Source organism: Argopecten irradians, chromosome 15 (genome assembly GCF_041381155.1).
Source record: "Argopecten irradians isolate NY chromosome 15, Ai_NY, whole genome shotgun sequence".
Lineage (NCBI taxonomy): Eukaryota > Metazoa > Mollusca > Bivalvia > Pectinida > Pectinidae > Argopecten > Argopecten irradians.
The window spans coordinates 32,437,371-32,454,454 of NC_091148.1; the positions used below are offsets into that span (position 1 = coordinate 32,437,371).

The 17,084-nt window shown below is 33.2% G+C and overlaps 2 protein-coding genes across 5 annotated transcripts in view; one reads left to right on the forward strand and one right to left on the reverse strand.

Moving 5' to 3' along the window:
- The first annotated feature begins 18 nt into the window (after positions 1-18).
- LOC138308915 (uncharacterized) lies at positions 19-3,536 on the forward strand. The gene is made up of 3 exons (XM_069249967.1): positions 19-152; positions 1,766-1,874; positions 2,952-3,536. The coding sequence occupies exons 1-3, from the start codon at positions 49-51 to the stop codon at positions 3,084-3,086; spliced, it is 348 nt and encodes a 115-aa protein (XP_069106068.1). The 5' UTR covers positions 19-48; the 3' UTR covers positions 3,087-3,536.
- Positions 3,537-12,836: 9,300 nt separating this feature from the next.
- The window catches only part of LOC138309861 (sperm microtubule associated protein 2-like), a 28,248-nt gene continuing 24,000 nt past the window's right edge, over positions 12,837-17,084 (reverse strand). For all 4 annotated transcript variants that reach the window (XM_069251100.1, XM_069251101.1, XM_069251103.1 and 1 more), the window contains one exon: positions 12,837-16,822. In XM_069251100.1, coding sequence (XP_069107201.1) covers positions 16,264-16,822 — 559 coding nt within the window. In that variant the 3' untranslated portion in view covers positions 12,837-16,263. The remainder of the gene's footprint in view (positions 16,823-17,084) is intronic.

A 17,084-nucleotide genomic window follows, 5' to 3' on the forward strand; every position in this document is an offset into this window, starting at 1 on the left:
CTAATAAAGGGTGGATAACTCTGTGTGTTATGGAGGAAAGTGACTGAAATGTCTGAAGATGTTGTGAAAGCAGTCACAGAATGCGACACTGCTAACCAAGAAAAAAGAAAACGAAGAAAGAGAAAATACAAGAGAACAAAAGATGAATCTATGTATGTAGTTATGACAACGCAATTTCGATGTTAGAGCCGTCTTCACAGAATATTTTAGTTGAATTTTCACTTGCAATCTGTTCAGTCAGTCAGTGTTTGTTAGGTGTTATTAGACCACTTATCACATGTTTTATTTATGTTTTCTTTTTGCAAAATTGAGCGTGCATGGCTACGTCAATGTCACATAACGTGCTAAACAATGTGTGAATATTTATTATCATTGTTTAAGAATACTTTACCTCCAAGAAGAGTTTCTCTCGTAGCTGGAGGGCCTCCATTATTCCATTGTTTTGGTTGCATCTGTGCAGCAACATCCATCTTGATTCTCTGACAGCAGACGTCAATGCCAGCGCGTGCATGTTATCACACGTGACGTGATTTCTGGCACCCCGCCACCCCCATGGTGATTAATAATAGATGTGTAGGGTTTTGTTATTATTACAAGTGTGTATAAGAACAATTAGGCCCACCACTGGGTCTTTGGCAATAATTATATATAATGACAATATGAGACTAGGTCTACAGGTGTGTCTATGCATGTGAGAATCCTTCATATGTATAAACACAAGATCATGTAAATGATGTTCAATGAATAAAAAATAAAGATGTGATACAGTATTGTGCTCTCTAAATAAAGTTTCTATTACAGTTACAGGTCAAACATCTTTCCGCAGTAGTTAATTTCCCCAACTCATCAATATATGATTATGTAATATTGACCTAATTTTCCAATGATTCAATCTATTACCAAAAAAATGTTATTTTTGTGCGCCATTAATATATTACAAAACTGTAAGTCTGTTTCCTTCTTTGTTCTTCCTGCCAATAAATTGATAAAAAATAATTAGCCTCCTAATTAAAAAATACCAGGACACAGATTTTTAAACAATTGCATAATGGAAAATTATACTAAAATTATGAGAAGAAAGAGAAGACAATTTTCTATATATTGTAAGTACCTATACCGAATTTGTTTGGCATAGTGTATATACTGATAGTTATATTGCTGCCTCAGTACACCTCTGGTTACATTTCTAGGTCATAATACACATAAACCATTAACATGAATGATATATATCACTTGACTTACATATTCAGAAGTAGGTGCCAGGTATACAATGCATTCTGATTTCTTTTAAGGTTTTTTTTTAATGAATATTACAAGAAACTTAAATTTTGGGAAATTTAAAGCATGAATTGGGAACATTTTAGAGACTTTGCCATGAGGAATGGTGCTGAAAATTGACCTCAAATCACTCTGAAAAATACCCTGAATATACTATTGCATTTTGGCTTATTTCCTGTTAAAATAGTTATCTTAAAAATCTAAAATAAAAATTATCAGAAAAACATATTTATTGGAGGAATTGCAGAATTACATGGTGTAAAATATCGATATTTTCTGGGGGCAAAAGGCTGACCTATTAAACTATATTGTCCCACGGTATTAGCCCTACATATGCATACTGTATGTATTTCTTTGTAGGGGTTCTTAAATGTACTTTTCAAGTGGCTGTTTCCATGGAGCTAAAGCTTTATTTAGTCGCTTTGTTAATGAGTTAATAACATTTATTTGTAGTTTGTGTATAAAACCTTGATTGTTGATGTTTCAGTTTGTACTCGCACGACTTTCTCCCGATTCGACTGCTGACTTTATTTGGGATGACTGTCTGTTTGACGTTGTTCATCTTCCAAATGAGCACCTCCCTAAACTCCTTTGATGTAAGTAATACCTACCAAGGTACCTTAATCCTATAACCGTGTAGACAAAATAGATATAGATAAATTGTTACCCTTTACTTTTTTAGCCCACCATTTGATGTAAGTAATACCTACCAAAGTACCTTAATCCTATAACCGTGAAGACAAAATAGATACAGAAGTCAAATTTTCAAGACAGCCCACCTGTAATTTTTACCCTTTACTTTTTAGCCCACCATCATCACTTTTCGTCAGTGGTCCGCCCTTCCGCCCGTCCGCTAACAATTCTTGTTATCGCTATTTCTCAGGAAGTACTTAATGGATCATTCTCAAATTTTATATAGAGGGACTGAACAGTGACCAGCATAGCCTCCAGGCAGCCATCTTGGATATTGATAGTTTATATCATTATTTTTCAGAAAGTACTGAAGGGATAATTCTCAAATTTCATGTGTAGGTTCCCCTAGGGCCCTAGTAGTGGATATTGCATTTTGGAACTGAATGGTGACCAGGATGGCCGACAGTCGGCCATCTTGTATTTTGATAGTTGAAGTTTGTTACCGCTATTTCTCAGAAAGTACTCAAGCGATCTGTCTCAAATTTCATACGTAGTATGTTTGAAAAAGTTTGAAAAGCAGCTTTCCATTTTCAGGCATAGATCATTCTTTGGTGAGCTCCAAGATCCATACGGGATCTCTTGTTAAAATGTTTACTCCATATTCACTATTTGCTGCTGTGACTGAGTGGTTAAGATGTCCTGATATATATATATATTTATTATTACCTCAAGTCCTCCACATCTGGGCGCAAGTTTTAATCCCATGAGGGGCAGTTGCCAGGTCTCCTGGTTGGTAGTTTTTCTCTGGGCACCAAGGTTTTGCTCCACCATCTTAACCTGGTATTTCCTTACATGACCCTGACTGTTATTATGACGTTATACAAAACAAACCAATATTACATTGTATTTGTATCCTGTATTTGTATAAGCTTGATGATACCAACATTACTTCTTTGACCCAATTTGATGTATATATTGTTGCATTCATGGGGAACAACAGAACTACTTTGTACCCAATATTGTTTTGTCTAACTTTTCAGATTTTACATAGGATGTCCGACCTGGAGGAACGTTTCCCAGAACACATGTTTGGTCTCCATGGTGAACCTAATCTTTGGTCATGGGATCCCGATACAGAACTATTAAAAGTCAACACATCATTGTTCATACATTGAAAGATCAAGGTCAACACATCATAGCTCATTCACCGAAGGCCAAGGTCATTACACCACTCTTCATACACAGAAACACTGAAGGTCTACAAAAGGACCAGGTTTCATTGGGTTACTATGGAAACAGTAACTTGTTGAGCCCTAACAAATTGATTATTGTCTTACAAGACGATACCCATCAGAGTAGTCTTAAGTGATGGTAGCTATAGTACAGTAGTCCATTCTTCAGGAACCAGTATCATGTTGTTACTGGATACCGGACAGTAACCTTCAATTACCCTTTCACTGCCTTAATTAAAGGGATGAGTTATTGTCTTACAAGATGGTTGACATAGTAACAGTAGCCTTAAATGATTGTAACTATAGTAACAACATAATGTGATGTAGCTATAGTAACAGTAACCTTAGATACCAAAGTAAATTTGTAACTATAGTAACAACATAATGTGATGTAGCTATGTAACAGTAACCTAATACCAAAGTAAGTTTGTAACAGTAACAACTTGAGATAACAACCTTAGTACCAAAGTAACGTTCTGTTGGTAGCTTAAAGTTTGGCTTCTGATATCTCCAGGGTTATCTATGTATGTCAAATTTTTCTGTCAAAATAAGCAGCATTCCTGAGGGATTGACGGTTTCATAAAGTAGACATATTTATTAGCTAAATCATAATGCTGATTGATGTTTAATTTACGAAAACAATGAGTTTCATTTAGTAATCATTGTGAATAATCTAGAATTTTTTTTCATCGTCAAATTTTCAGGCAGGAGGGAGGTGGCTCAAATTCAATTCAACATAATACATTTATAATGTAATCCTGCACTCTGCTATTTATATTGCTGCTTTTCAAAAGGAAAAAAAACATGTTCTTGGATAGGTGAAGATTTAAAAGTGAAAATTTTTTGATAATAGGATGAACACTATAAAAGCCAGGACATTTATTTTAATATTGCCTGTCTTGCCTTTAATATATTTAATCCTTTTTCCAGAAGAAAAGTTTAATGGGAGAATTTACTTTAAATTGGTCTTTTACTGAATCTATATAAAGAATTTTGTATGCTTGCGCTATTTTTATAGGAAATATAATTTAATATTTTATATTTTTCAATCTTATACAAATATGTAAATAAGTTACCTATTTTGGTAACATCAATAACTTTGTTTTCAACACATTTATTACTGCCAAAAAGTATAAGAATATTGCATTTGAATATTTATTTTTCTATTGTCATTATACAGTTCAATTAACACACTGTATCTTTCCAATAAAATTTGTTAAATAAACCTGTGAGATCTGTAATTGATCCTGAAATATTCCATCACTTCTTTATTGCATGACCTACTGCATTCTGAAAACACACAATAAAAATCAGGAAAATGTATGATTGGCTGCCTAACCAGATAACACAGATTTTACAGGATTTGCAAAGACTTGTGTTTTACCTTAGATTTTATTTTTAGCTCCAAAATGTTTATAATTTGAATACTGGAACGACTATTAGTGTCTTTACAAGCAACATCTTTCGTAGACTTTTGTATATTATGTAACATGGTATATATGAATTTAAATGAAATTTTCATATTTCATTATACCAAAATCATATGTATACTTGTTTATATTCATTTATGATTAACTTAGTAAATATTTCAATGATTAAATTCACAATTTCTAGTCACTGTGTTTGTATAGTGATGTTTAACTTTGCATATAAATGTGCTTATATTTGAAAGATTTTATAATTTTTCATTTTGCATTGATCTCACAAAATCACCTACATTAGCTATTCCTAAATGATGTGAAAGGAAAAAGTAAACTATATTTAATGGAATTATTATCTATTATTATTCTATATTTGTATATTGCAGTTATCTGTCCATGTGGGATACTCTGGAATTAGTTATAACGCCATGTGTTTGAGAGTATAATGCAATAATTTTTTATAGAAAACAATGCAAGTTTCGCTCATAAGGTGATGATGTCATAATGAATACCTATTCGGAAGGGAGGCAATTATGTAATATATATCAGTTATGCATTGTACTAAGATCTTTTTATGAATTTGTTATTTTAGTGCACCTCACTGTTTTAGGATGTTAGACAAAAGACATCTTGTTTCATCTACTAAATAAGAAATTGTCAGGAGGTTGTAACTTGAACATCCTTCATGTATCAGTTTCGAGATACCTAAAAGATGTTAATTAAGTACTGTCGATTGGTCACACTTTCTGGAGATTGTGATGGCATATTTTGACGTGATATATGTTGACGTTACAATTGAGGGTGGGACTGAATGTTACATTTTTTTTTATTATCTTGAAAACCTCTGTATTACCTCAAACTGGCATCATTTATTTTTTTACAGCTGCAGTACATTAATTTAGTTCAAGGTTATTTTACTAAAAAGATTTTTTTAAGTTTCTGTAGGAATAAATGTATACGTACATGTCTGTCATTAAAATGATATAATTTTAAAAGATATCAGCTGAATAATTTACGCAAATATGTCTTTGAGATACACATATTTTTATTTTTGTAGCATAGAGTTAACTCCTCCTTATGATAACATTTCTCTCATAGACAAATACACATGTAAGTCTCTATATGTACATCAGGAAATGTGTGTAATATATAATAATGTTCAAGTGTTGATTGAAGCATAGATCAATATCTTATGTACTTGTTGAGCTTAAAAGCTAATTTATTGTATCACATATGAAATATGAGCCATTTTACTATTACTTTAAAGATGCTCCACCGCTAACAACTGGTATTTTTTTCACTATCCAAAACAGAAGCAGGCGATTTAGTATTTTTCTTCTGATACAAAAGTTACCTACTTAACACCATTACCCCCATTGAAAAGTTTGAGCTTCTAATTTTACTTCAAGTTAAAAATATGAAAAATAATTAGTTGCATCCGGAAAAAATTCCATGGCACTATATTCTTTATGAAATGAAGTACTGATTGCGCATGCACCAAAGGCGAAATAAATTATTTCATATTCTTCTTTGTGTTAATTAGGCATATATATACACGATTAAACACAAATTATTGTTTGAATGATGAATATCACTTATGCTCTGTCGGCGGTGGAGCATCTTTAAGTCAATTTATGAATTTTTAGGACATCAATAACTTTTGATTTTAGTGTATTAGTGTTGTATTGATGTATAAAGATTATGTTTTTCATTGCTAAGGGAAATATATAAAGCTCATTCAGTTTCTTTAAAAAGGGGAGACAACTCAGCAGTATTGAAAAGAATGGAAATTCATCAATTCTATTGCTTGGTGATATTTAAAGTGTAAACTGTGAATATGTTGTATATTTGTTAACTACACTCTATTGAGGGATCCAACACTTTATCCTTTATGTAACATCCTTTTCTGTTTTTGACAGACTTAAATGACATTTTGTATTTGTGGTTTATATTATTATTTGGAGCTTTATGAGAATGGTAAATGTGATTATACAGTTATAGTTAGCAATATCAGACTTAATAGTATTTGTGTCATTTCTGTTCATTACTAAGTCACCATGATTAGAAGTTTTACATAACTAATTCTATATTTGATACAGTAATAAGTTATACCAGGGATCTTCCCAACAGTCAGACTCTTTATATACCTTAACCCACCAAATAAAGCATATAAATCAAAGTGTTCAGAGATGTCAAAGATCTCTAAACTGTGTATTTACAGGTTAAACTAACAGGTTAGAAAGGGGAGATAACTCATCATAAGTTAAACTGACAAGGGAGAAAATCGATATACAAATAATAATGGGACAACTGTGTGTGATGGGGGAAGGGAGATAACTAAATATTAACGCCAGACCAATATAATTAAATATATTGTGAAGAACTTTATTGTGCTGTATACAAACTAAACTTATGTGTATAACTGTAAGTCTCTGCTGGTAGTGAAAGGAATGTACATAAAGAGAGGAGGTTATTTTGTTAAGTATGAGAATCATGTTTGACATGTTCCACACATGAACAATTGGAGGAGGAGTGACTGAGAGAGAAAGCTTAAGGGAGATAATTAACTTACTTACAAAAATTTGTCCCAGCCTAGGAACCACTGGTCTTAAAGCTTTAGACTATTTGTATCTGTGTGAAATAAAATGATGTGACAGCTGATTATCATTATGTAAGTGATTTAGGGACTGTATTGTTATACCTGTCTACTGATGGGTATACTGTCTTTGTATATTACAGAGTTATTGCCCCTGTTGGTAGGTATTGATTTTGATGTCATCAGATTTTGATTGACAGTTACATTATTTTCTCTGAAAAATATTATATTTTGTTAGTGATTACATAATTTGATAATCGGTACCTCATGAGGGCAGACCACTCTGTATTATGCAAATACAAAATATTTTGTATAGTATTTAGCCATTTTAAAAGGTAATGAATGTGAGGGTGTTGGACTACTATATATAGTCAGATTGTGTTGGGTTTGTATAGGTTGACATTAGTTGTACATTTAGTAATAAGTTAATACCAAACATTGTGATTTCATTTATGTGACATGTCATCTTTATGTATGATGAAATAAATGAATAATTGAATTTAATCAGTGTTATATTTATCAGTCTGGGGTTTTATGGTAAACCATACCCTTATATTTACACTTGCTAGGCTTGGTCACTATACGCTAATACTAGCCGATTTTGTTTACCATAACTGCATGGTAACATTGAACTTTGAACTTGCGTATGAAAATGTGCTATGCAACGTAAAAGGACTACTTTTTTAAAAGAAACACATGGCTTTGTTTACATTGTGACGCAACATTACGTGTATATTGTTGTTTTTTAAAGAATTTTGGAAAAATGTAAACAATATATACATGTTTTATATTTATATATGATTCAAACAATTTTTAAATTAACAATTGTATAAAGAAACGAAAAAAATATCCCGACTGGGGCGACATGCTTTCATTTTTGTTAAAAATGATGGGTGTCAAATGTAAATATTACCTCTGTGCCTATGTTCGTCCTACGATCGAGTCTTTGGGGTGGACGGGCGTGAGACCCTCTGATAGAGGTCAGTTATTGTTATGTATGACACTAAATACATGTAGTTATGAGATAAGGGAGATAACTCCTATAGCTTTAATATCAATACATCCTATAAAGGTCATATCATTGATTTAGGTTATAGAACTTTCTAGAATATAATCATGTATAAACAAATATGTTTGTAAACATGTTGATTATAAGTAGAGATCTAGAATGATCTATTTCCAGAAAGTTATGTGTGTTTATTCTGCTTTTAGTTAGATATTTCTAGAAGTAGAAGATTCTCCAATATTCTTGAACTAGGGTTTAGCTATATATACTCGAGCTGTCCAAGGCTAATCAGAACTGTAATGAGACATATCAAGAATTGTACAGTGCCATACTAGATTCTATTTGGAGAGCTATTGTGACTTTATCTGTGGATTATTACAACACTTTGTGTGGATTTATTCATATTGCCTGGAACTTTACAAATCATCGGTGGACATTCAATTTCCTCGTGGATTTGTGATTATTGTTAATTTGAAACCTGGAAGGATCAAGGATTATACCAGGACATTCGCATACAGATAAGTAACACTTTAAATCATCGTACTACTCTTGTACCACCACCAATTACTTTAGACATTGTAAACCATCTCTGTATGATATTGTATATATAATTAAAATTGTGTTTTGAATTTAGCTGCTGGTTTCTCATTTCTGTTTTCGTTCATGTAACAGAAATTGGGGGCTCGTCTGGGATCGATATTTTATTTGTGAAATCTAACTTGGAAAAATTAATTAAGAAATTTGCAAAATTTGTGTACAAACTTGGAGTTTACATTTGAAACCAACAGCTAGATAAACATGACTTCTATGCAGGTAGAACAGTTTGTTAAAGCGCCATCCCTGGAAGTTCTTTTGCAAGTTAGTAAGAAGGATTTACTGTTATTGGGTAAACATTTAGGCCTTACTATCAAAAATAATTTGAGGAAAGCTGAAATTAGGAATGTAATTATAAGATATTTTGTTGACGATGGCAAATTTGACTCTAGTGCATTAGATAGTATAGAGGAAACAGTCAGTTCAGAAATTCAAATTAGACAAATGGAACTTGAACATGAAATGAAACTAAGACAAATGGAAATAGATAAAGAGAAAGAAATGAGAGAAAGAGAAATAGAAAAGGAGTTAAGAGAAAAAGAAATAGACAAATAAAGAGAGTTAAGAGAAAAAGAAATTGAAAGAGAATTAAAAGAAAAAGAGATAGAGAGAGATCAGATGTTAGAGCTAGAGTTCCTCCTTTTCAAGAGAAAGAAGTTGACAAGTATTTTCTGCATTTTGAGAAAATAGCTGATAGTATGAAATGGTCTAAAGATAAGCTTACAATGCTTCTTCAAAGTGTCTTGATTGGTAAAGCTAGAGACATTTATTCTTTCTTTATCTGTAGATGACATTTCAAATTACCACGTAGTCAAGAAAGCTATTTTGAAAGCTTATGAGTTAGTTCCTGAGGCTTACCGCCAGAAATTTCGTAACTCGAGAAAGAGAGATGAACAAACTCATGTAGAATTTGCCAGAGAAAAAGAACAATTATTTAATAGGTGGTGTGATTCTAAAGAAATCGATGACGATTTCGGTAAATTGAGGCAATTATTGTTGATAGAGGAGTTTAAACGTTGTGTCCACACAAACATAAAAACTCATTTAGATGAGAGAAAAGTTGAAACACTTAGTGAAGCAGCTACAAATGGCTGATGATTACGCTCTCACCCACAAAGGCTCATTTGTTAAAAACAGTTCTCAAGACAAAAACAGTACCACAGGTACTAGTAAATTTGGTCAGCCTAGGAACCCAGCCTTTAGTGGCCCTCCTAATGACAAACCAAAATTAGGTGATAAGACTAAGTTTTGATCCTAAAACAGATCATAGGGCAGGTGTGGGTCTCCTTCTGGTCCTGTTTGTAATTACTGCAAGAAAGTAGGACATAAAACAACCAACACACCAACACACACAAAAAAAAAACAAATGTTATGTCTGAATGTTTTTCTCTCCAGCGTAAGGAGCAAAGGCGTAAAACAGTCAGTTTCCTTCTGTGTTAGCTATGTCAAAGCCTAGTCAGAAACTTAGTAATATTGTGGAAGATTCTAAAGTGTCTGTTGAGATTAAGAGCTCAGAGTCTGATAGTATCTTGGAGAAGTACTCTCCCTTCATTCCTGAAGGTTTTGTTTCACTTACTAGTGATATCACCAACTTGAAACCCGTGAAGATTTTTGAGAGATACTGGGGCTTCTCATTCTTTGATATTAGATGGCGTAGTGCCTTTGTCTGAGGAGACCTCATGTGGTAGTAGTGTTTTGCTTCAAGGTGTAGAGTTAGGTTTTGTTAATGTGCCTCTCCATTCTGTTTATTTAAAGTCAGACTTGGTTACTGGGCCTGTCACCATTGGTGTGTTAGACGGAACTTCCCATAGAGGGCGTGTCGCTCATTTTAGGCAATGACTTGGCTTGAGAGAAAGTTATGGTAGATCCCTTAGTGTCCAGTATCCCTGATAAAACAGATGATGCTGAGGACTATTCAACAGGAATTTCCTGGTATTTTCCCTTCTTGTGCTGTAACTCGTTCAATGAGTAAGAAGGTTTTCTGATGTTGCAGTAGTTGAGGATCATTATTAAATCCATACCCTTTTAAAGTTATGGCTGCCCACAACTTCCTTCTTTTAGCAAATGTCAGTACTTGTCATTCTTTCTTGTCTAGCCTTCTGAATCAAATAATGAAACATCCCTTAGACAAAATGCAAATAGAGACCCCTCCCCAGGATCTAAGCATACATATGGCCAGGATTGTTACTCTGTCTCTGAGAAGGGGTATAGTTAACTGTACCCATTCCAATTCGTACCCAAAATTGGTGAAGTCGTACCCAAAATATTCGGCGAGCTCGTACCCATGATTGGCTAACCCGTACCCATCAAGTTTCGTTGGTTTTTAGGTTATCTGTCCGTCGTTGTGCGCCATCTGCCGTGCATAAACTTTTCATTCAAACGACTTCTTCTTAATAATCGAAAGGTCCAGGGTACTGATATTCGGCCTATAGCATGCTGGGATCAAGGGCTACCAATTTTGTTCAAATGAATGACCTTGACCTTCATTCAAGGTCACAGAGGACAAATAGGCTAAAATCTTTAAATGACTTCTTGTTAATAACTAAGAAGCCTAGAGACCTGATATTGGGCTTGTGGCATGCTGGAATGAAGGGCTACCAAGTTTGTTCAAATGAATGACCTTGTCCATCATTCAAGGTCACAGGGGTCAAAAAGGCTAAAATCTTTAAACGACTTCTTCCTCTCAAGAACCAAAAGGCAGGAGTTAAGTGCTTTAAACAGAAAAAATATGTAAAACTTTGGCTCAAACACACATGATAATAACAAGACGAAAACTGTTCCTGTACTTAATTATTTCAAAATGACAGGTAAAATTATGGTGTCTTTTAGAACCAGCAACAGATTGTAATTAACAAATGAATCAATGTCACCATTAACTTGTTCAAAAATATTTATATAATTTGTATTAACTTAATATTTAGTGAGATTATCTCACCAAAGTTTTCATGATAAGACAACTTATGATATAATCAAGTTGACGTATCCTAATCAATTTGACTTATTGTACGTTATACAGCTCTTTTGATGTACATCAAATGACTAAATTACCTGTTCTGTTGCCTCCAATTTTACTATGAGATAGTCCAGGGGTGTAGAGATCTTAAGTGATCGGAACCCCTGGAGTATCAAAAGTAACATCCCCCCTGGCACCGCCTAACATTTCGCTTTCAGTTTTGTCCCTGTCAAACATGCTCCAAAATACACCATCAAGTCTGTAAAAGTGGCAGTTTCTGCAGCTGCATACTTACCACTCAGCATAAAGGGTAGTAGGACGACTGGTTCGCTGGTTGTCAGTATAATGTGACCGGGTGAGGTGTGCTGTTTATAGTGTACAGTACCGTATTCGCCGTAATTAGTGCCCAGGGTATTTAGATAATTGTAACAAAGGGAAGCACTTACTAATGAACCAAAATGTAAGTTGGACGAATAAAGCCAATCAAATTTTAATTCTTTCTGTACTCATGGTACATGTACATTAATCTGTTACATTAAACATTACCCCGGTATATGCTATATCTTTGAGACGCATTGTCATGATTCACATGTAAAAGACTCGCAAGTTCATATAAAAGCGGGATATAATGCTGATGTTAGAGGCATCACTTGTTGTAAAATTTTGTTCAATCCAACTCAACTTCAACTCTTCTCCAGAAAAGCGAGGGGCACTTATTGGGGGGAGAGGCGCTAATTACAGCGAATACGGTACACATCTTCAGTGGCATGCTACAAATGTACACCGAGATAGCACTATAAAAAGGGTAAGAGTTATTATTCCACTATTCCAAGGAGAAGCAACACAACTATACAAAAGGAATATTAAATATAGGAAGAACTTAAAACAGTCGGGCAAGGACGGTAAAATGGTGTGATGTATCCAGTATAATTTCTTTTGGAATGGAAAATAAAAATCTCTTGTCAAAACACATTCTAAACGTCCTCCGGCTCACTATGCACATTTCCTTAAACTTTTCTTTACTTTAAGGGTCAGAACTGGGAATGTCCTTAATATGTGAAACTTTTGCTGACGCAGACTATTCACTTTAAATCTGCTGACAGAATTATACAAACACCAGAGATTAATTAACACCAATAATTTATTGATTTTCTCAGACCACATGATCTGTACAAAACCTGAATCAAAAGGCTTAATATGAAAACAAATGCCATACAAACATTCATATGATGGAAACTTTGAGCAACTAGGGGAGATAACTCCACTGAGTTATATCTTATAAATATCGATATCACAGTTTGAATAATAATACAAATATCACATGACAATAACTCAAATAAGTGAAAGACTGGAAGTAGAAAATCAGCTAGATCTATGTAATATGTGTATTTATTTCAGTAGAAGGAAGCAGCTACATTTTGTTAATTACTCCTCCATGTGCTAGTAGCAGTAATTAAACCATTTCTCTCCAAAATAAAATTAAAAAAAACTTGTTATAGGGCTTTGTTTTCACACAAACACTCCATAGTTACAGTACAAATATTTATAGATTATTTATAGAGAAATATTCACTTTAATTCCACACTCCTGATACAAAAATTATATTACAAAAATATGGAACACAGAAAAAATATGATCATTTTAAGCAACAAAATTTTCGTATTTTCAAAAACAATTTGGAATTTATATGATCATATATATCTCAATGGAAACTTAACTAGCAAAAGTTAAAACTTACTGTTTCAAAGATGATGATGACAAAATGCATTGATGTAAAACAACATATAATATATATGAAATAGCAATAAAAAAAGCGTAAATCTTATTTACAGGTAAGGTATCAAATCAAAAATAGAGTTTGATCTTCTTATATGATAGTACTGTATCTTTAAAACAGGCAAGCTTGGAAAACAATGTACATTTTGCAAACAAAACTAAAGTGTATGGAGGAAAATCATATTCCTCTGTGAAACAAGGGAGAGGGTTTTTTCCCAAAAAGCATAAGAGTGTAATAATTTATCTACGTTGTATTTCATACAGTTATAATTTCACTTGATCATTGATAACTTGTGGATCTGCATCATCAATTAATCAAATGTAAATTGATTTTAGTTAGGCCTTCAAACTTAATGATAATATAGATGTATACAGAGACAACAAATTTATTTTATACAATAACAATACTGCATGAAATTTGTAATACTGTTTTTTTCACTGTATATACAATGTATTTGCACATATCCTGTCTAATTGTTTTTGTTCATACCTATATGTAGCTTTTGTACGAACAACTAACAATGAAGTTTCCTATGTTGAAATTTAGTTTGTAGTCCGTCTTAGCATCTTATATACAGAGTTATCTGCCTTTGTGAGTAGATATCAATAGTGACGTCATTACTTTGTGAGTGAAAATTATGCGTTTTTTTCAGACATGAGTTACGGTACATGACATCACCTATCTGCAAGGGCAGATAACTCTGAAACATGCAAGTACAGAACGTAATAAACATTTTCTTAGAATGAGCAATGACTTTTAAAAAAACATCTGCCAATTCCTTTGAATGATAGAACGGGAATTACTCCTATTTCTTTTCTGTTTGAAACTGTAAAAAAGTTTGCTTATACTACATGTAGATAACAAGGATGTTGCAAATTTCTTTTCAAAAGCTAATCTGATCAATGAGTATGTGTCATGCAGTCATAATATATTAATTTCAGTGGTGAAATGTCTTTCATTGATTTTTTTCTGCAAAGTCTTGAATACAAGAAAATTTTGTGTACATGTTAATTTATTCCCTACCACAATTTTCATGTGGTTCCCTTCCCATATGCATTTATACCCAATTTTTTGTAAACAAACTTTGTTACACTTGGAATACTTTCCTTTTTTATGATAGACATATATCATTATATAACAAACCACACACTATAAAACAACAAGATGGCTCACCCATAATACTGAAGTGGTATAGATTTATACTTCCAAGTAAATGGAAATATTACACTGACTAAATATTCAAAACAATTAAATAATGATCATATATACAATAGCTATTGCACGTGCAAAATGATAAATTTATGTGTATATATATATAGTAAAAACAACCACCACAAACCCAGTGCATATAGGAAATATTTCATAAGTGATAATCAAAACATATGGAAATAAATTTCCTCTTCATTGAAAAATACTGTTTGGTAAAATGTTAGAGAGTTATCTCCCCTTAGACCAATTTGAAATGTTAAACATTTCAATTTAAGTTAATAATTCTGACTAAAAAATGATTAAATAAGAGAAAATTAATTCAAGTTTACAATCACAATCTGATTTGAAATTAATTTATTAATTAAAAGTCCTCTGCAAATTATTATTGACAAATATATTAAATTAAGTTATTTAAAATTTTTATGTAACTTTAATTAATTGATTTTAAACAATTCAGTTTTGTTTTCTGTAATTTAGATGCAAAAAACCCCATTAAACTCACAAAAACAATGAAAAAATCTAAATAACAATGGAATGGAATAATTCATATACCTTGAGAGCCGTTTAATATTATAATAAGATACAAAATAATAATTTTGGAAATGGATTACAATACAATTAATACACTAGCTCTGATGAAAATGATTAAAGGTTTCCAATGTAAGTCAACTTTGTGACCAATTAATATCTATCTTTTCAAGCACCGAATCAACAATACGTTTTTAGATTTGATTTGATCAATTTACTAATAATGTTACCAATAAAAGTTGATTTCATTTAACGTTATCTTGAACTTTCCTAACTAGTGTTTTTGGCAACTGTAAAACATACCAGTAAGCAATCAAAGTTGTTGACAACAAGAGTATATAAATATGAAAAGATAATCTGTACTTACATACTAAATTTCTACCCCTTGGTCTACCAGACTTCAGACATAGAAAATAAAGTGATTTCTTTGCCCCTCGAAACACAAGACTTTTTATATGTTTATTTGCTACTCATGCTTATTATTGTATACCAAACACTTGATGCTCACGATAGGAAGAGATGGATAGAGCAAATGTCGTTAGTTTTCTAGGTTACTCGGGTGTCATAACGTACAATAAGCATATTATATCTATTCTGTATTTGCATATTATAGAGTTATCTGCTTTTGAAGGTAGTATTGATTGTGAAGTCATGTTTTTGCGAGCCTAGCGTCTTACTTTTCGGAGAACACGATGTGAAATTAGCTCACAAAATGACGTAACAATCGATACCTACACACAAGGGAGCTAACTCTGCAATATGCAAAGACAGAATTACCGCTGGCAGTTAGTACATTGTACATCATAAATAGGACACGCTCTCCAATCAACGTGACAAACAAAAGGGAAAAATAAATTCTAAAATTCTAGCAATTTTTTTCATGGTTTAATATTCTGTTGTAAGCTTGAAATTCAATAATTTCAAAAATATCTCAAGAATACCAAAAAATAATTGGGAAGCATTTGCTTTAGACTGTTTTAGAACTTAAATATTTCTATCTAGCTAGTTACAATGAGTTTTTATATGAGGAATGTGCCTATTGTTGTCCTGTTGCTTTCTTCGGTCTTACTTTCCTGGCTATAGGTACACATAATTCCTCGATCCTCGGCGTCGCGTGAACCCTACGTGCCGCCGGGCTCACTTTATACGGGTCATAATCGTCCTTGATCATAGTCCTACTACGAGGCCGCGACAGTTGTTGTAAGCGAAGATTAGCCCCTGCCTTCAATGCACCTTCGGGGACGTCCCACTGTACCGGCCGTTCATTCTGGAACGCTTTATGATATGCTTTAGATTCTGCCAGCTGTTCCACTCGGGCCGAAGCGATTGCCTTTTTTGAATTTTCAGAAACTGGGAAAGTTTGTCCCCATGCAGATTCTTTGTATTCCTGGACTTGTTTCCGTGCTAGTGGTTGTGAGAGTTGTTGGAGACGTGTTGATGGTTCGGCACTCTGGGCACCCCGTGTAACCATCATGTACGCAGACCTATCGAAGTAGTACTGGTTATTAAGAGTTTTTGGCTTGCCGAGCTGTTCCAGTCTCGCTGAACACTCGGCGTTCATCGCCGACCGGCGGACAGGCCATATTGGTCCTGGTCTGTAAACATGAAAGTAAACAAATAAGTTTATATGTACAAACAGTTCTGGCTGTCCATGGAGTTGTCTACCCTTGTGGGTAGGTATCAATTGTAGAGTCATTCTTTTCTGAGCAAAATTAAGGTTTTTTCCTCTGAAAAATATGACTTAAAACTCACAAACACATGATGTACCAATTACCCCGAACCCTCAATGACAGATAACTCTATAATATACAAACTTGGAAAAATACTCTCTAAGATTTATGAACATTATTATCTTCA

Coding starts and splice junctions, on each gene's coding strand:
- LOC138308915 (XM_069249967.1), top strand. CDS start 49: ATGTCTGAAGATGTTGTGAAAGCAGTCACAGAATGCGACACTGCTAAC. Junction 153..1,765: donor AGAACAAAAGATGAATCTAT/GTATGTAGTTAT, acceptor TTGATGTTTCAG/TTTGTACTCGCACGACTTTC. Junction 1,875..2,951: donor CCTCCCTAAACTCCTTTGAT/GTAAGTAATACC, acceptor CTAACTTTTCAG/ATTTTACATAGGATGTCCGA.